The 20,896-nt window shown below is 24.8% G+C and overlaps 1 protein-coding gene across 1 annotated transcript; it reads right to left on the bottom strand.

Moving 5' to 3' along the window:
- Positions 1-724: 724 nt before the first annotated feature.
- Positions 725-20,637, bottom strand: LOC145840928 (uncharacterized). The gene is made up of 11 exons (XM_082948284.1): positions 20,450-20,637; positions 19,422-19,549; positions 16,884-16,961; positions 16,240-16,391; positions 14,310-14,479; positions 8,934-9,071; positions 8,547-8,620; positions 7,089-7,166; positions 6,259-6,449; positions 2,414-2,592; positions 725-1,158 (listed from the first exon to the last, which is right to left on the bottom strand). Exons 1-11 carry the CDS (start codon positions 20,573-20,575, stop codon positions 1,150-1,152), a joined length of 1,323 nt encoding a protein of 440 aa, XP_082804410.1. The 5' UTR covers positions 20,576-20,637; the 3' UTR covers positions 725-1,149.
- Positions 20,638-20,896: the final 259 nt, after the last annotated feature.

Below are 20,896 nucleotides of genomic sequence, written 5' to 3' on the forward strand. Positions count from 1 at the left end.
CTCAGTCTCTCATTATAGGCACTTATCAGAAAAAACTTTTAGCGGACTGCGTAGTTTTAAAAGTTGCATTACAAAATAAAAATACTATTCAAAGAAAAATGTTGTGAAACCTTTAGACAAGCAAAACTGTATACTAGAGTAGTAAAATTTAGAGCACATTTGGCAATATTTTTTATTGAAAGCTTAGTTTTATTTTACTTTAACGATTGTTTGCAAACTAAAAATACGCAGCGGGTAGAAATTATTTATTGGCGAACCGGATTCAGCCTGCGGACCATGGGAAATACAAATAAGAATTCACTAAGAACTCAACTTCAACATCACTTTTAAATTTTTAAAATAAAAACTAGTTTTAAAGCTGAAATATAGTTTAAAAAATACTCAAGTAAAGTTATTTGATGTAATTGATCGGACAAATCGCATTTTACGTGCCTCTGATGCACATCGTAAATATATTCAAATAAGTTCAATCGTAAGTTTTAGCCGTTTTATAAAATGTTTTTTTTTTGATAAATAATAAACTGATACACTGAACAAAGTGATGACTTTAATTTCAATTGCTTGGACAATACACGTTAGAAAAATTAACTTTGAAAATATAAAGTTATTATACATTTACTGGTGTGAGTTGAGTTTAAATACAAAATTAAATGAAGTATAACAAATTAATAAATCGTATGACGTACTAAAATTACTAAAATATCTAGCTTAATTTTGTCATGTATTTTAGTATTTTACAACAAAGTTTATTAATTTACGAATTGTTTTACGAAATGTTTTTTTAAAATAGTTAAAAAATAAGCATAAAGCTCAGTGGAAAAACTACATACGTAAAACTTTATAAATCAAAAAAATTATTTTTTTATTAATAAAAATTTTAATTTTTGCACCAACAATGATAAAAGAATGTGCAAAAAATTAAATATTTGCTTTTATTTGCTTGTGTCTAAAGCAATATGTTTACTAAACTAGTAATAAAAAAAAGAAAGTTATATTAATAATTTTATTTTAAAACGCTAAAAGTTTTACATGTAAATTGTGTAAAACTTGGATTAAATGGCATTAAAAATGGAATAACATAAAAAATAATATAAACACAAAGTCCTCCTAACAATTCACATCTAACTTTTTTTTTTCTTTTTTTTTCATTCATTTGGCCTGTAAAAGTATAAGTTTACTAATTAGTATAATTTAGGCTATAAAAGTCTTACTAACTTCTTGTACCTTAAAAAAATTGTCTAGTTTATAACATCAAAATCTTCATAAAACTTTTAATTGAAATAAAATATTTTCGTATTTACGTGTAAAAATTTAAAATGCTGCAATTAAAAGTTATATAAAAAAGTGGTTATTGAAAAACTCTTCAAACAGTTTAAATCAGTTTAGTGAATTTATTTCTAGTATGTTGAAAAAACGAAATTGCATGCGATCATAGAGCTCTTGAAAAAAACTTGAAAGTATTAAGTACACATAAACTTGAAAATAAATGCACTTATAAATCACATACGGACTAAATACACAGCTATATGCCCTTAAGTAATTTATTTGCAGCTGAATAGAAAGTTTGCTTATTCATAACTTATGTGACTTGATTAAGGTATTGCATAATCAATTAAACGGTTCATTTAGTGCTTTTTTAAGCTAAAATTTAAAGTTAGAAGAATTTAACATAGAAAATTCCTAAAAACGTCTATTAGTACAATGGAAAAAAATTCAGTTGGAAGATGTTTTAGTTTAAAGTATTTCGTAATAGTTAAGTGCACTACCGATTGCTCTTAAGTGTTTTAAATTCAGCTGAACAACTTGTTGGTTTTGCAATTAAATTTTTGGGCATTAAAAGTAAAATAGGTACTTAACAAATTCAACAACCGTAGAATAGTTCTAAAATACTCAGGGGTTGCAGCAAAACCGGATTTCAAAAAAATCTAGCACATTTAAAAATTGTTTAAAGCTGATTTTCTATGTGATGATTTTCAGGTTTTTTTAATTAAGTTTAATAACAACTGTTTAAAGTATTTTAATGGTTTAAAACTTTTAAGAAATGAACAAAGAAAAAGTTTTACTTTGTGATTAGAATTTTTTTTACTTAATTCTCATATTAAAAATTTTAATTATTCTTTTAAAATATATTTATATTACAAAGTTTTATATACCAAAATTAGGCTTATGAAAATTATTTCTTCTTAATTTGATTAAAAACTAAGTATTTTTCTACTTGTTATATCAACTAAACTAGGTTTTTTTTCAAACCATTTATACAACAATACTTTAATTTTACTTACAGATGTTGAAATACTGATAAAAGTTTAATATTTAACTTAAACAACAAACGTGTCATATAAACGATGTTTTACTAACTATACTTTAAATTATTTATTTTTTTTCATCTAAGATAAGTTACAATTTAACTAACGTGTCTTTTGAATGATATTTTCTTGCCGAACTTGGAGTAGAAGGTCATGTTGCTCTTAGCCCTGCCCCCCGTCTTCTCGTTGAAAGTCTGGCACATTTTGAACGGGGGCGAGTAGACGTGCAGGGACACAGCTGTGTTGCTTAGTGACTCGTTGCACACCCTATGGAGGCCCAGGGAATCTGTGCGAGGGGAAATATCAATGAAAAGTTCATTACAGAAATATTAATAATAGCTAAGTAACTTAATAACAATATCCTGTCTTGTATAACCTAAAGTTTTCAGTTAAATTCTGCGAATTTGTGTGGAGTATATATGTATATTAAATATTGTTTTTATTTAGTTGTTTAAGTGAGTAAGCATGTAACGATACGGCTGTATTGTTTAGCAACTCGTTGCACACCATATGGAGACCCAGGGAATCTGTATATAAAATAATTTATTATAAAAAAACTAACAATAATCAGTTTTAAAAGTTAAGTGTTTAGCTAAACCCTCTGAAGGCAAACCCAAGAAGAAAAAAATTTCATTAAGATTTGCTTAAGATATAACAAGGCTATTATATTAACTTATTCTATGCTCTGGAATGGGTTAATATATTTAAAAAAAGTTGTTAAAGTTGCAGGTAAAAAAAAAGTTTAACATAAAAAAAACTTTGGTGAAATTCCGTTTTAATTGAAACTACTAAATTAAAAATTGTGGAGACCACGAGAACCTGATAAAGAGAGGGAACTAATTAACATTATACGCAAAGTATTTAAAACTTAAAAACGATATAGAGAAAAAAAGTTAATAAAACGTTTATAACTTGTTAAAACTCGATATCATAAACTATCCTTTAACATGAGTGTACTGTTTCAAACAGTAGAAGAACTAAAGATATTTTTGTAGGCAAAAAATACTTTCGTTTCTTTTTAAGGTCATTAAGAAAATAAAAAGTTTTGGAATACAAAAATGCAAACTTTTTATTTCGTAATATGATAAACTACTGTTTTGGTTTTGGTTTAAATTGTTTGTGAAAGCTTAAATTGATGATTCAGAGGTTTTTATAAAAATGTTAGGAAAATATTATTTTAAAAAGAAGAACTTAAAGCAGTTTGTAGCAACATACGTATACTTACATAAATACAAAAACTTTTTGTTACTAAACTAGTTCTGTTTTCTTAAAAATTGACGATGTGTAGATTTAATTTACCTATGCTTTATTGCTGTTAACAAAGTACTCGAGATACAAGAAGGTAAGAATATTTTTGTAGGCAAAAAAATACTTTTATTTCTTTTTAAGGTGATTAAAAAAGCAAAACGTTTTGTAATACATAAGGAGCAAACTTCTTATTTCGTAACATGATAAATTACTGTATAAATTTTGGTTTTAATTGTTTGTGAAAGCTTTAACTAATGATTGAGAGGTTTTTATAAAAATGTTAAGAAAATATTATTTCAAAAAGAAGAACTTAAAGCAGTTTTTAGCAACATACCTTTACTTACATAAATAAAAAAACGCTTTGTTACTAAGTTAGTTCTGTTTTCTTAAAAACTGGTGTTATAAAAATTTAAACCACCCACGCTTTATTCCTTTTGTTGTAACTTTTTTTTAACTATATTTAAAACATTTTAGTCTTAAATACTAAAAAAAATAAGATCAAATCCATAATTTATAGGGAACAGTTATTAAATTTAACTTTTTTTACGTAGTATACAAGCATTTAACTTTCATACAATTTGTATTTAACCGTTTAAATTAATTAAATATATTCTTAAAAAAAGTAATATTAGTTAAACAAAATCATATACTTAAAAAGCAGAAATGAAATATTTAAAGTAAATTGAGTTTAAAAACTGTTTTAAAGTCTAGTCTTGTGAACATACGTCCATGCATGAATGAACACGCCGAAAATTTTTACGGTTGGCTGGTTTCATTAACTAGTAGGTTGCACAATGCTACCTGTAGCTGCAAAGTAAATTAGACTTGAAAATTTTCGTGTTTTTACAAGCCTTTTGACAATGGGTGGATATTTGGTAAGTTTTTGTCATCTTGAAAACGAAATTCGTCAAATTACATTGAGAATGTTTTCAGCTCATTTTTGGTTATTATCGACAACAGCACAGTGTATTTAAGCTATCATTCAGCATTTACATTTTTTTAAATAAACTCATTTAAAACAAACGCTTTTCTTGTCTCGTTATGAAAAACTTCAAACTAAATAGGACATCTAATATTTTTTCTTTATACTTGTTTCATTTTTGTTGTGTTAAAAGATTTAGTTTTGCATTAGTAAACTAGTATTAGAGTCCATATATTACAGTTTAAACGGTTATAAATGAAACTAATGATAAATATTAATTACTTTTACAAAAAGTTTATTAAAATAAATGGTTTGTAAATATTATTATTGTTTAGAAAATGGTTTAAATATGATTATATGTTGATATCAAAAGAGCAGAAAAAAGTTTATTAGAGTAATTTGTATGTATGTCGTTTATTTCTATAACTACCTTGAAACTACTAACTTCTCTTATCATTTAGTTTTGGTTACTTAAGTCGACTGAATTGCAAACATTTATACCATTTAATTGTTTTAATAAGTTTGCCAGATTATGATTAAAACAGGTTACTTTATTCTATGTTGTTATTAAAATTATATGTATTTGAAAACAAAACGGTTCAAACTTTTCAACACTAGTACATACATATATATATGTATATATTATGAACTCTTTTATTTCAAACTGAGTTAAAACACTAAATAAAGCTTACAAAGCTAGTTTTAAATTAAAATAGGCTAAATATTTAAACTTCTAATCTCATTGGACAAAACGAAGTTTTGCTTATTTGAGCTTTGTAAGGTTCTTATCTAACACTTAAGACAGTATATAAACTATTCATTGTTTTTACCTGTAGCTGTAGGTAGAGGCAAGACTAAAACACTTTCTTCTAAACAAGATGAAAACTACAAACTACACTGAGAAACTGTTCTTAACAATAAACAGTTTTGACTGTTATCGCCAGAAAATAAAAAATATTAATACAAATGACATCAATTGATCATCAGTAAAGTTTTCCAAACAATAGTTTAAAAGTGTTCTTAAATTCAAACAACTATAGGTAAAGTAGTAAAAGAAGTAAAAAAAAAATTAAGTGTTGAAGTGTGCTGTTTGACTGTTTGTTTCTAAAAGTAAATTTCTAAAAACTACCACCTTTTTATATGCATTTGACACATAATAATGGTTAAAAAAATTACGTTTTACAGTATGTGCAACACTAATAAAAAATACATGTTTCAAGCATAACTTGGACAAAAAAACACCGTTGCTAAACAGATTTGACGTAATAAATGTAATTATGACGTATCACGAAACCGTTGATGTAATAATTACATTAAATGCGATGACAATTACAAACCGTTTCTTGCAGATACATAACGTTCAAAAAATTTAAGAACCCAATATCATTAAAACTTCCAGAAAAAATTTGTTTTTACAAATGGGGGCTAAGTTCATCCAAGCTTATTAAGACAAAATAATTATCGAAAGTATGTACCCTATTGTGAATTTTTATAAGCTAATTCTTTTACGTCACAGTAACCGTCGATGCATGCGACGTTAAAGATCAAATGGAGTTATGGTGTTATACGAAAAAAGATATTATGAAGTACCAAAGGTTGGTCGAGACAAATCAAAATTATTTTAAACAAAACGTATCAAAATAACTGTTATAACATATTAAAAACTAGTGTCATAATTTAACTAACCATTAATAAAAAAAGGTATTATACACTGGTTGGTTAAACGCATCATAAAAGTATTTACGACGTATCAATAAAATCACATTATGACGTCACACCAACCGTTGATGTAAGCGACGGATCCGCACGGGAGCTCGGTCTTCCTCACCGGCTTCATCATCGTCTTGCCCCCATCCTTGCTCTTGTCCATCTCATCCTGCTCCTCCTGAGACGGCCAGTCGTACAACACTTCGGTCAGCGACCCGTCCATGACCTTCATGAAGCAGTGGGCGTCGCTGTGGTCGTGGATCGAACTGTTTGGAAATTTATTATTTATTATATATATATTTTTTTTTTATTTCAATAATTTTTATTTTGAGTTTATTTAATTCACTGAGTACGGATTTAACTAAAAAATGTGTTGTTGTTAAAATAATTGTATTTGCAATTTAATAAAAAAATTGTTTCTTCATTTTATTATTCAGTTTGTAATGAAATTTTGCTTTTATTTTTTAGCTGCTGAGCCGAAACTAAAGTTGAGTTTTTTAAGTTGTATTCATGAAATGAACTGAAGAAGTTTTGTTTTTTTAGTTTGGCAAGTTTTTTTATTTTATTATTACTGTTTTAATTTTTTTATGTTTATCATTTCGGTTTAGTTTTGTTTTGAGTTTTCTCTGGTTTTGTTAAGCTTTTAATTAGTCTACTTTATCGGACGTTATTAGTTAGTTATTACGTGGACACCAATCAAAAACTAGTTTTTAGTAATCTAATCAAGTCATGAATTAGTTTAGTTTGTATTTAAATAATTTTTGCTGACAACAAGCTCTAAACCGATTTTTTTAGTTTTGTAAAAGTTGTAAAGTTCAATATATACTAAAAATTATTAAAATTTATATAAATTTCCAAGAATTTTTTTTATTTAACACTTGAATTATCAATTTTTATAAACAAACCTAGATTGGTCCTTGTTCCAACAAAGTAGGATTAAATTAAACTTTCCGTTCCCTTCGTGCACTAAGTTCCTTGTATATCTGAAAAATAAAAATTTGTTTAAATAATTGATTGTTTAAACATGCATTTAAATTTATTTTTATTATTTTGAAACTTTTCATGTTAGTTAAACTGAAGTTTTAAAGCATAATAGCTTTAAACACTTGCTTATTTGAAAAAAAGTAACAACACTTAGTCATAGAGAATATAGAATATACAATTATTTTTTTATTAAACATGCATAGAAGAGGAACTACGTATAAGTTTGAATAATATTATTAGTACTGCTTAATCAGTGTGTTTATAATTTTACGTAATTTATTATTAGTTTACTATTTATAAGTTTTGATTATCTTTTCATATACAGCTTAATCAGTGTGGTCAAAAGTCAAAAGTGAAGTTATTAAATAAAAAAATGTGGATTTCCTCAATATTTTCTTTTGTAAACAAACTTTACGAATTTTATTATTCTTTATTTGACTTACGCCTACCTATAAGCTTCCACAAACGCGTGCGAAATTCTGTTTTTTAATTGGATAATACGAAAGGGTTGAATTTATTCGATCAAAATGTGAAAAGCGTGAATAAGAAATGAATCATCCCATGCATTAGTTTTATGTATTTTTTAATGCAGCAAATTTTTACCAGCTACTTTTGTTTGAATAGCCTAATATTAACAATTAAAAATGTCTTAACAACAACTTTTTAAGTACAATAGAAAACGCTAAGTAGTTGTATTTTAACCTGAAAAATGTTACTAGCTTGATAACCATAGTAGTCTTTTTGAAATTTAAATGTATATCTTAACAGTTTTCTTGAAAAAACAACTATATAACAGAAATTAAAAAAGTTCACAAAATTTTAAAACAGTTTAAACCCCTTTTAAACTAACTAAAAGCCTAAACTCAAAAATATTTTAAAAAAAGCTGAGCGCATTTTATGAGTACTTTTTACTAAGAGTATTTGAATGAACAAAAAGTTTGTACTAGTCTTTCAATATTCATCAGCAATATAAAGATTAACTTTATAATTTACAAGAAGTTCACAGTTTTTGGTATAATTACAAAGTTTCCTGAGTGCGTTAAAATACCTTAGTGTTAAATATTAAGTCAACAATTTTTAACCTAAAACATTAAAACAAAGAAAACTAGAAATGTTCGAGTATTTGCCTATTTAAACATAAAATTAAACTAATTAACTTTACAATTACAACAAATAAACAAACTTGAATTGATCGAATATTGTGTATTCCTGCCCCATATAAACATAAAAAATATAACAAATAAACAAACTTTAATTGATCGAATATTGCGTATTCCTGCCCCATATAAACATAGAAAATATAATAAACAAACAAACTTGAATTGATCGAATATTGCGTATTCCTGCCCCGTATAAATATAATAAATAAACAAACAAACTTGAATTGATCGAATATAGCGTATTCCTGCCATTCATCCTTATTAGGCTGGTATGATTCTAGGAAGGCCTGAACCTTTGAAAATATCAAAAGTTAACAAATTAATCTTCAAAAATTCAAAAACTAAACAGAAAAAGTTTTATATTATACGATTTGAAAAATGCCTTAGACTTTGAAATTATTTTTAAAAAGTATTCAAAAGCTAAATATAAATATAATGATACTTGGTTTTGTTCTAAAAAAGTCCCTAACCATAAAAAAAGTTGATAAGCTTGTAAAAGTAGTGGTCCACAAAGTTACAAAGTTCAACGTATCCAATTTTTAAATTACGACTCGGCCGGATTACTAATAAAAACATTTAAAACTATGTACTGTGGTATTTAAATACCTGGTTGATGTTGACGTCATCAGTGGAGAAGTAATCCAGCAAGCCCTCTATGACGTCGCTCATCTTTTCCGGTCTGACGAACTCTGTGACGTCACCGCTGTTGAACGTCACCTTCTCGTCGCGCATCGATGGTTTTATCTGTGCGTAATTTTTTTTTAAATTTATGTTGAAAATTTTAATGGCAGAAGATGAAAAAAAAAGTAGATGAATTTATCAAAATTAATGCAGTGCTTATTCACTTATCCGGACATGTTGGGCAAGATTTTTCTGTAAACATGTCCAGATAAGCATTTTCCGGATAAGTACTTTTTATTCAATAAAATAATATAACTGTTTTATATTATACAAAGCATAATAGGTAACAAAAGCTAAGTTCCTCTTTTTTATTCTTTAAACTTTTTAATTTCAATTTTTTCAAAAGTCGTACAAAGTCGACCAGCCTATGCTAAACTGCTCCATTAAAAAACAAACTTTGGCACATTTTTTTACCACTTTACAAACTTTCAGTTTATTATCAATGGTTAGTGCAACTTATGTTTTTTTATGTTTCGTCAATTTCTAAAACCTGGTATGTTTATCAACCTTAATATCAAAAAAAAAATGTCATGCACCTCATCTTAAACGAAAAGTGTTTAAATTAACAACTTCTGTATTATAGTTTGAATTAAAATTAAAACATTAAAGTACTGTTATGCATTTATTATCTAAAAAACTTAGAATTTAATCAACTACCAAAAACTTTAAAAACTTAAATGAAAAACTTTAAGTCATATTTTAAATAACATTGTTTAAAAAAATTTAAAACTGACCTACTTAACATACAAAGGTTTTTGATAACTAAACTAGTTTTTAACAAAGTTTGTATGTAAGCTTTAGTAGTATTAAAACGTCATAATAATCGAATTAATCGCAGAATTTATAATACACCCTTAAATTTTCTTATATCATGAAAGCTTAAGTATTTGTATCACACAAAAACTTTGGTGTTTAATATTGAAATTTTTTCTCTATTGAAACTGTCCGGATAAGTGAGCATCCGGATAAGTGAATAAGTTTATGAAAAAATTATTTAGCAACCATATCTGTCATTTTAATAAATAACAATAAACTTTTAAAATAATTGTTGAATTATAGGTAAGTTTTAAAAGTATTCAAAAAAATATGTTTAATAACTAAGTTTCTTAATTTGTTTATTAAATTTACTTCTAAGACTAAAATAAAACATAACTATCCTTAAGAGTATTTGATATATTATAAAAAAACAAGAGAACATTTGTAAGAATTTACCGTATTTTCATAGTTATCTGAAATTAGTTGATGTCGCTGAAATATTTTTTGTAAAGGAACTTATACTTTAAATTTTCCTTTATACACAAATAAAAAGACCATTTCAGTTTGTAAAATTTTACTATAAACATAATCAGTATAGTTATATCGAGATTAATATATTTAAAGTGTTTTAATTACGATAAAACGTAGCTACATAATGAAATTTGTTTTTAGATCCAAATAGTAAGTTTAATTAAGTAGTATAAAGTAGCTTCAATTAGCAATTAGTTAAGTTTATATAAAAGTTTTAGTTTTGTTTTGAGTTTTTAAACATTCGCTTATATTGTGTTACTTGTTTAACGACAAAAAAAATCACTGAAAATATTTGGTCCTCGGACCAGGTGCACGAAGAACCTTTCGGTTTTCGAGTGGCATACCACGGATACCTTTCAAAGTCTAGTCCAAGACCAAATTAATAGACAGTATATAAACTTTAGTCATAGATTCGACTGAAATTTTTAACTTGAGTATAACTAGTTACTCCAATTAGCAGTTGAGTTGATTTAATTATTTAGTTATAGTTTCAAAAAAATTCTGAGAAGTGTTTTTATTAACTAGTTAAATTTAATTATATATAAGACTAGAAACTTGAGCTTAATTAGCTTTATTTTAAATATATTTTTGAATTAAGTATCTATGAACCTTGCTTTTTGGAAAATAATAGATTATTTGTTAAAATTAATCTGATATACACTTATTTTAGTGGTTTTATCATAATAGTTTTTAAAATTTTCCTTTTTCTAAATATATGATTATACAAATTTCTGAACTACAGTTGCAAAAAAGTAATAAAACTTTACTCGTCTTATCTTATAAAGTATTTTCCTCAAAATTATTTTTAATAATTCCTTGTCTATGTCAGAACAAAATACATTGTTTCTCACCTAATCATTTTTTATAAGTTTATATCTATACTAGAATTAAATTAATTACCATAAAGTCAAGAGATAAGCTTGAAAACTAGAAAAGAAAACATATTTAACTGACTAGAAAAAGTAATAAAAACCAATATAAATTCTTGCCATAACTTCTATTGTAAAAAATAAGTTATGCATAATAGTTTAAAATGTTATTACACGTATTTTGAGTATTACGCAAATAATTTTTGAATGAACTCGAACTTCATCTTACTAAAAATAACCTTACTTAAAAAAACTTTACTTGAATAGTAGATTAACCTTTTTATTTTCAAAGTCTTACAATAAATTTAGTCCTTAACTCAGTTCTTAATATATTTCAAAATAGAGTTCAAAAAAAGTATAAGTTTGACCAAGTTTTTGTGTAGTTTTTCCTTGCAAAGATATTTTTATAGTCGATAAAGTTTAATAAAGTATCAAACATTTTCAAAAATGGTTAAACAAAGAAAGTTCTTGAAAAATTTATTTATAAACAAATATAAACAAAGTTATGATTAAAGTCTAAAGAAATATTTTCCTATAGTTGTTTATACTTACTTCTAAATGTTTAAAAGTATTAAGTTTACTTTGAACTAACTAAAAGTAATAAGTTACATTAAACCATATGAACTTTAACAAAGTATAGTCTATTATTGACTAAATTTATGAAAAACCAAATTACTAACAATTTTTGTTTCCAAAATTTTCACAAACATATTTCCTAAGTTCTATAAAGTTGCTAATAATTCTTAAAACGTCTAAACTTTTAATTTAACTTTTATCAACTGCAAAAACAATAACCTTTTCAATGAAAAACAAAATTGTCCAAATTATTCAATTTAACTTTTTTATGACGTAGTTTACTTTGAGTTCAAAAACTTTGGCTCAGTTTATTTCAAAAAATTGTTTATATACATCCGAAAAAGAAAAACAGTTTTACTGTTCCTCTTGAGTTTTAAGTAAGCAAAAGAAAATTACTTGTTATTTTAACTTTGAACTTGGGAGTTTTAAAGTTAAAATAAACATATTTATTGTTATCTATGTGTCGCAAAGTTGTCTCTGAAATTTGAATGACGTTTTCAAATGTACGTTTTTGCTTAAAACGACAACAGGTAGCATAAATGCTACTACTAACAAATTAAGATGCTTTTTTTTTAAAAACTTTAGATTGAATCAAAGGTTCATAAAGAAAACTCCAAACCTAACATAGAGTAAAACGTGATTCAAAAAAATATTTTTTTATAAACTTTAAATAACTAAAACCGGATTTTAACGAATTATTTTCAACTTAAACAAAACTTAAAGTTTTCAATTTCTGACAAATTTATCTACCTCATAGATAACGTACAAAAACTATAATAAAAATATTGTTATGCTAAATAATAACAGAGCAACTTTAAAAGTGACTTACTTTTTTGGATTTTTCATTTTTACAGCAGAAATAACATTGAAAAAATTCGCTCAAATAGTGGTAAAACGTTTGACTTACAGTTTCCATTATAAAATACAAATTAAACTTGTTTATTTCAGACATAAAAGACATAAAAACGATAAAAACGGACAAAAGTTAATAATTTAATGTTTAATTCGCTCGAAAATTTCCATATCATGACGTTTTCCTTAGTAACTGTATTTAAAGTTGCATATTTTCAATATTTTAATTGGTCTTCAATATATTTAAACTATTATTTACGTTTTAAAGTTTAAAGGTTTGCGCTTTCAAGTTTAAATCATGTAAAACTGGTTAAATAAACATTTTACAGTCAAGTAGATAAGATTGATCACGAAAGAGTTTAAAATAATGTTTTCATTGACAGTTTAATAGTTGTTCTTTTAAAATCTAATAAGTATTTAAAATATGTATTTTTAGCTAGCAAAATCCACTTGAGTTTTAAAATGGTTGTATAACCCTATTTGTGAATATATTATAAGTATTTATAAGTAGTTCAAATGTTTTAATTTGTTCTAAATTTAGCATTATTATTTTAGCTATAGTTAAGGCTATCTTATGCTATTATTTTACACATTTTTCCAGCTCAGTGTGTGTTTTTAGTTTTTTTAGCTTAACATATTAATTATCTCTTTTGTCTCGTTAAACTTACGTTCCATGATTTATAAAAAAAATATTAAGAGCTTTTGTATTAGCTTTACAAATTAAAAAATACTTTCCGTTTTGAAAACGATTTCAAGCTTTGAACTAAAATATCGTAAAACAAAAGATAAATTAGAAAAAGTTTAAAAAATTAAAACATAAGACAACAGCTTTATGATTTTGTCTAATAAATAATAAACTTTCAAAACTTTGATTAGTAAAACAGTAGTTTAAATTGCTTTAAATTATGAAAAACATCAGTTAGTAAAAATTGATATAATTTCTTTGGTGTATAGTTTTATCAAATAAAAATCATCAATTATTAAAAACTGATATTATTTATTTGGTGTATAGTTTTATCAAACTAAAATCATAAACTGTTAAAAAATGATTATTTTATAGTTTTAACTTAGTCATTTAGCAATTTAATGGGCGTAGTTTTACGCTAAAGATGTCTTAAAATTAAAGTTCTTATCAGTCAACTTATGACTCCCTTATTCTAATGATAAGCGTTATGATAAAAGCTTTCAACTTTAAATTGTATCTTAGTTATGTATAAAACATAACTTTTATACTAAACTAAACTTAAATGCTTAGAAGATTACAACTTTCAACTTTTTCTAATTTTAATTTTTAAAGTTTTACTTCACTTGATCTTTATTATTTCAAAAACCAAGCTGTAAATTTATTTTAGAATATGTACCCGCGATATGTTTTTTTTTTCCTTTGGACATGTCATGTTTTATAAAACTTCTGTAGTAAATATTTTTTAATACAAATGATGTTAATGTTTGTGTAATGCACTGCCTTGATATAAGTATAGTATTTCAACCTTAATTTTTCTCTTTTTGATATAAAATTATAAAAATATTAAGTATTGTACATGCAGAATACATTTTATTATGACCAGTGCTTAAAATTTCATCTCTAATTAAACTCGAGAATCAAAATTTTAACTATAATATTGCATACTTACAAAGATATTTTTTGAACTGGGCATTATAAGTCAAGCTTAGTTGAATATTTATTTTAAAAAAAAACATGTGTTTACATACAAACCTGCAGTATTCTTTCTTTGAACAGGGCATTATAAGTCATATCCAATTCAACAGGTCTGCACGAATGTTTGTCGTACATCTGACATTTCCTAAAAGGAGGAGAGTAGATGTGGAGGGATACAGCCGAGTTTGAGCAAGATTCGTTTGCAATTCTATGGAGGCCAAAAGAGTCTGGAAAGTTAATGAACGTCAAAAAACAATGACTCATACAAATTGAATACGCTACATATTTAGTGGACTAATGATAAAGTTTAAAATAAATGTATTTTACTAATTTAATCAGCGCAGTTCGAACATGATTCGTTTGCAATTCGGTGGAGGCCGAATGAGTCTGAATAATAAAAATGTAAATATAAACAGTACTAATTGTTATTCAATCAGCGGAGTTTAAATAAAATTCGTTTGATATACAGTGCGGCCGAATGAATTTGGAAAACTAGTAATATAGAACCGTATAAACTCAAAAAAACATAAACCCCATAGTTAATAAAATACAATACTAAGCTTTACATCAAAAAAAGGGAAAAAGTACATACTATAAAAAATAATACAAAATTAGAAATTTTGAGAACTGTTTTATATTTTATAAAAGCTATCTAAACGGTAATATTTTTTTTAGTAAATATTATCTAACTTTTAAATTTTAAGATTAAACACTAAAACTGTAAACGGTCAATTAAGATCAAATTCTTATCAAATATTATCATATAACTTTCTTTCAAAAGAAATGTGTTTTGTAGTGTTGTTTAGCCTTGTGAGTTATATTAAATTGGAAGTCAAATCGTTTGCTTATATTCTAAAAGAATTGTATTCATTACAATTCTTATATTCTAAAATAATTATGCAAATAATTTGAATTTTATATCATTTGAAAAAACATTTTTGCTTTAATATGTAATTTCATATTTTGCTAATTACTGTAAGATTTTTATTTATTTCAGTTTTCACATAGATATATATTTTAAATAAATTGTATGACAAAATACAAGTCTAATTAAAACTGTTATTTTAATTTACTTAGTTTTAATTGTTGTGCACTTTAGTTTTCTAGACAAAAGTTTAAATTAGAAAATAAGCAACTCTTACACTACAATTTTAAATACAAAAACTTATTGTTTTATAATTAATCTTTCAACTATTTAAAAAACTAATACGTGACCTTGCATGTTATATAACTCTTAAAATTTATTATCTTTTTTATATTTTAAATTATCAATTTTTGTGGTAAAAACTGGTAAAAAATTTTAAATTACATAACATCTACCACAAGTTAATTTAACCGCAATACGATTTGGATACTTTTAAAAATGTTATAATATCCAAAGTTTTTTTTTATATTTTTTATAGGACTCTTCGCTTGGGTAGATTAGTTTAAATAGAATGAAAATTACCCAGTGAACTTGTAACAACCCATTTATTTAAGTTGTAGTGTTTGTTGGAATAGTAAGTGAAATTTTAATTTACTTTGCTTATTACTAATCATTAGTTCATGAAACTGTATCGGTGTGAAACGTATCAAACGTTAAAAAATAATAATAACATACAAACACTTAATTTAAAAAACAGTATTGCGCTACAGATCATAATACTCATTTGTGGAAATTTATTCTATTACAAACCACTAATATATAAAACAGTATTGTTCTAAAAAATATCTTTTAGTATTTAATTAACTTAACCAAATACAAAAAAACTAACTTAAGAATTATTATTTATCTAAAAAGTTAGTAAAATTTAACAAATAAAAGCTATTATTATCAAAAACAGTATTGGTCTGTAATGTGTAAGTTCTTTTTAATAAGTTATCAAAGTAGCAAACCATTAATATAAGACATAGTACTAGTTTAAATAAAATAGTTAATATAAATACATACCATTAATATAAGATACAGTATTGGTCTAAAATAAAAGAAAAATAAGTTTTTACAAACCATTAATATAAGACACAGTATTGGTCTGCAATGTGTAAATTCTTTTGGTTTCCAGTTTCCAGGAATCCCTGTTGATGTCGAACAACGTCTCAGTCAGTTCTCCATCCAACATTTTCATAAAACAGTGAGATTTCGAATGATCGTGGATTGAACTGGATAAATACTTTTTATTCTTATAGTGTTTGTTGTAAGTAATTTGAAAATAAGCATGTTTTAATAATTAAAATTTTTTTTTTGTCTTGAAAACATATTTATTGAAAAAATAATTAAGTAAATGTTTTTGTATAAAATAGGATTTAACTATGCTAAAAATATAAATGATTACACTAACATAGCTTATAAAAGTTTTTAAAGTGCAAGCTCGGTTGTTTTTTACTTGAAAACGTGTTTCGTGATTTCTAAAGTTTGTATTTTTATTTTATAACCTTATTTAATTATTATTCCAACATTTAAGGGCAATATTAAGTTTACTAACTTCGTGCAATTATATTTTTTATAATATTGTTTTTAGTTTTATTTAATTTAACACAAACCTTGATTGATTCTTGTTCCAACAACTAAGTACATTATTAAATTTATATTTAAATATTTTGTTAAATTATATATTTTTAAGTACTTATTCAGTTATATTTTCTAAAACCAACCTCGATTGATTCTTATTCCAGCAAGTAAGTACAATGTTGAATTTTCCATCACCTTCCCAAATCAGGTTTCTTGTGTATCTGTTGTTGAAATATGTTGTCAATAAAACTCAAATTACTTGTATATTCACATGCTAAAGCTATAAAATTTAAAATTTAAACACATAGAGTTTAATATAGTGCTGTAATCTAAATTAAATGATTTAGATATATTGTTTATAAAACCTACTATTTGCTGAGATTTAAATATGAAAAAACTATTGACACTTCAGCTATCAAATAACTTTTAGTGTTTGTAATTTTCTATTGCCAGCTAACATTATAAATTAGTAGTGGCACTTATAAGAACTTTTTCAGTTAAAATTAAAAACATTGCACAGTTTAGATTTAAGATAAGTTTGATTATCTTACGCGTTGCTTACATCAAATTTGGTTCAAAATAATATTTGGTACAACAAAAATATCTACACTGTAATGTATATAAATGTTAAATCAAAACGCAAACTTATACAAAATGTTTATTCAAAATGTCATGATTTCTATTATTGATTGACCTTTTTGCATGCTAAGAAATCTATGTTGCCTTGAATTAGTTGTCACGTTTTATAATAATAAAAAAATAAACATACACATATATTGTTTGATTTTTCAAAAATTAAGTTTTAGAACTACTTTTTCAATTTTTCTAACAACACTAAATGTTTTTTTGTGCTTTTTACTGTTAAGTAAACCTTTGAAAAAATGATTTTTTATTTTGTTTTATAAAATTTAAATCTACTTTTAATTGATCATTCAGTTAGTTTATATCTTAAAATTAAGCTCATACCTGTTTATTGACTATTGCGTTTGTATAACCTTGTGTTTTATATTGACCAATGCAACTTATTGATTGGTTTATAACTAAAAGTTGGAAACGCTTATGTTAATTTAAAGTACAGTTGACTATAGTTTAAAACTTCTTTTGTATAACAGTTATAAGTAAATGACAAAACGATTGGTCATGAAAAATTGGAAACGATACAATATGTTAAATAGCAAACGTCATAGCTATAGGTTAAACCTTCGTTTTATTAAAAAGTATAAATAACCAATAAGACTAGTTTATTGTTTTATAAGTCAAATTGGAAAGTTGACAAAGGTTTGTTGTAGTTGGATCAATTATAAATTTATAAATTTTATTTTTATTATGAATGTTATAAACTTTTTGTCACGATTCACAATATTCTCGTGACATATGTACATATGGTTTTGAAATTTTTTGTTTTGAGTTAAATTTTACAGGCGATATATTTGAGACAGCTTTTTGTAAAATGCTGGTATAAAAGTTAAAACTATTTATTACTTGAGATTGTTTTCTATTTTGGCTTACATACAAACTTTTTCAATTGGAGTATATTAAGACAAAAGCCGTAGGTTTTTTAATATTACGCTTAAAAACAACTGATTTATTAAGCTGTAATTTATATTAAGTATATATAGTGTCTGCTAACTTTTTTAACACTATAACAGCTTAAGAAATACTAAATAAAATTTTATCAAACTAGAGTTCAAATGTCACGTCTTTATGATAACTTATTTAAGATATATTTTACATTTGAATTATTCTCAGGTAAAGTTAGAAAGAAAATCTTTTACTACTAATCATAATTACTATCCACAAAAACTTTTTAAAAGTTCAAAATTAAGACATACATTATAAATTTCTAATTTTTTTGAATAAAAACAAAATTCAAGTTTTAATTAAAAGTTATTATTCGAATATACTTAAGTTTTTGTTTAATGCATAAGCTAATAACTGTACCATATTTAAACTGTCTAAAGATTAACTTCTGCAAAAACGCATGTTTTCAAATAAACAACAGATTAACTTTATGGTAATGCATGCCAAATCCTAGCTAAGAAGCGTAATTAGTTTTACTATACGACTAATTACTTGTTTTCTACAAATTGGAAACAATATAAAAAGTAAATTAACTAATTTTCAATCTCTTTTTGAATTAATATGTTTTTTTTCGGGACTTTGTTTTAATTTTGAAACTTTTTATTAAAAATAACTGAACTATTTTAAATACTATTTAAGTTTAAAAAACAAATAAAATAAATTTATTTGAATTTTTTATACATTATGTATCTTTATACAAAGTTTGTAAATATGTTTTATCATAGCTACCGATGATTTAATGCAAATTAGATTAAGTACATGCTAATATCATAAAGTGTCAACGTAATTAACGCTACTTATACATAGCTAATAAAATAATTTTAAATAGAAATAAGTATTAAAAATTTAAAGAGTTCAAACTTTTGGTCAAATGGCTCGACTATGCCTTTACTTTTTTCAATGAATTTTTTTAACAAATTTTATTAAAAACTTAATAATATTAAACTAAAAAACTTTCTTACAATAAATCATATAAAACAGTTAATTGAGCAGAAAACATATTTTTTTTAGAACTTTTTAAAATATAAACACAAACAGCTTACTTTATATCATTTGTTTATTATTTTATAATCTACTGTTAATTAAAACAAACAACTGACGTGTCATCAGCGAATGTGACGTAGTCGTTCCAATCTTCCTTTGTGACGTCATAGGAGGCAAGGAAAGCCTTCACGAGGTTGATGTTGATGTGCGATTGGTTGAACAGTTTGTTCAATCCAGCTACTACCTGAAATTACGATTTTATTGGTTGAAAGTTTTTGACAAAGTTTAATAAAAAATAAAATTGTAAAAGTTTTTAAAACTAATAAGATATTTTAGTATTTGATGTCTGAAAGTTGAAAATATTTGTGTTTAAGATTTGTTTAAATTTTTGCTTAGTTGGTTGGTTAACACTATTTAAAAGTTTCACATAAGACCTAACAAATTAAAATATCTGAACAGTCTTAAAACTAGTAGAATAATAAAATATTTTACGACAGAAATTTTTTTTGTAGAAAATAATTACATTTAAGACTTATTTAAACTTTTTTTTAACTTTTTGCAATTGGTTAAACAGTTTGTTCAATCCTGCCAGTACCTAATATTTTATTTTTTTTAATTTCAATTGATCAATGGTTAAAATGAAAAAGGTTTTAGAAGAACTTCTACTGAAAAAAATACATTTGGTACTTATTACTACCTTTAATTTTATTATAGCTGAAGCGCTTTATCAGCATGATAATTATAAAATTTACAACTTCCTTCTAATTTAACTATTATTAAAAAATGTAAATACACTGTATACTTCCTATACATTGAAAGTAATTATGTTGTAAAATCTGGTTTGTTTCAAAACTCAACGATTATAAAACTGTAGCTGTAAAACTATTTTTTTAACTTAAAAAAGTTATAACCAAGCTTAAAAGGTATAAAAATAAAAACAAAATCAGTTAAATATATGATAGTAGTAATGGAACTATTTCTTTAAACATTTATACTCTTTAAAATATAAAAATTAATTTGAACTTAAAATATAATTTAAATAAATTATTTAAACTTATTATGAAAATTGGTTTTACCTAAAAATAAAATTAAAGACAAGATTTTAAAACATATAATTATGATTATTATAGAAATTTATTCTAACCTCAGTAAAAGTTTCAGGTTTCCTGAACTCTCCCACGGTACCCTCAGCCAGGAATGTCACTCCTGAAATTTGTCCTGGTTGGGTTTCCAATACGTGGTTGGGTTGTTGCAGTCCGATAGTTGCCATGGTAGCGAAATATTGTATAAAATTAAGTAAGTCTAAAAACTTGTTATTTAATATTATTAGTATTCGTCTTTGCATGTAAATTAATTTTGTAGTTAGTTTATTCTTAAAAGTTTACATGGCTAAGTTTTCTTTTTTAATATAGTTAATAACCAAATTTAAGTAGCTTATTTTTTTCTAATCTCAAAATTACGCTTGAACTTCGACTATTTTATACTAGTTTTATCCAAAAATGATAATTAGAATTTTAAATTATGTTGACTATTTATCTAATGAGAGTCATAAAAGTTATCGTAACAATTAGTTAATTTTGTTATCTAAATG

The sequence above is a fragment of the Thalia democratica genome, chromosome 7, assembly GCF_965202585.1.
Source record: "Thalia democratica chromosome 7, ktThaDemo2.hap1.1, whole genome shotgun sequence".
Lineage (NCBI taxonomy): Eukaryota > Metazoa > Chordata > Thaliacea > Salpida > Salpidae > Thalia > Thalia democratica.

Coding starts and splice junctions, on each gene's coding strand:
- LOC145840928 (XM_082948284.1), bottom strand. CDS start 20,575: ATGGCAACTATCGGACTGCAACAACCCAACCACGTATTGGAAACCCAA. Junction 19,550..20,449: donor AACCTGAAACTTTTACTGAG/GTTAGAATAAAT, acceptor TCGTAATTTCAG/GTAGTAGCTGGATTGAACAA. Junction 7,167..8,546: donor GCTATATTCGATCAATTCAA/GTTTGTTTGTTT, acceptor TTTATTTTTCAG/ATATACAAGGAACTTAGTGC.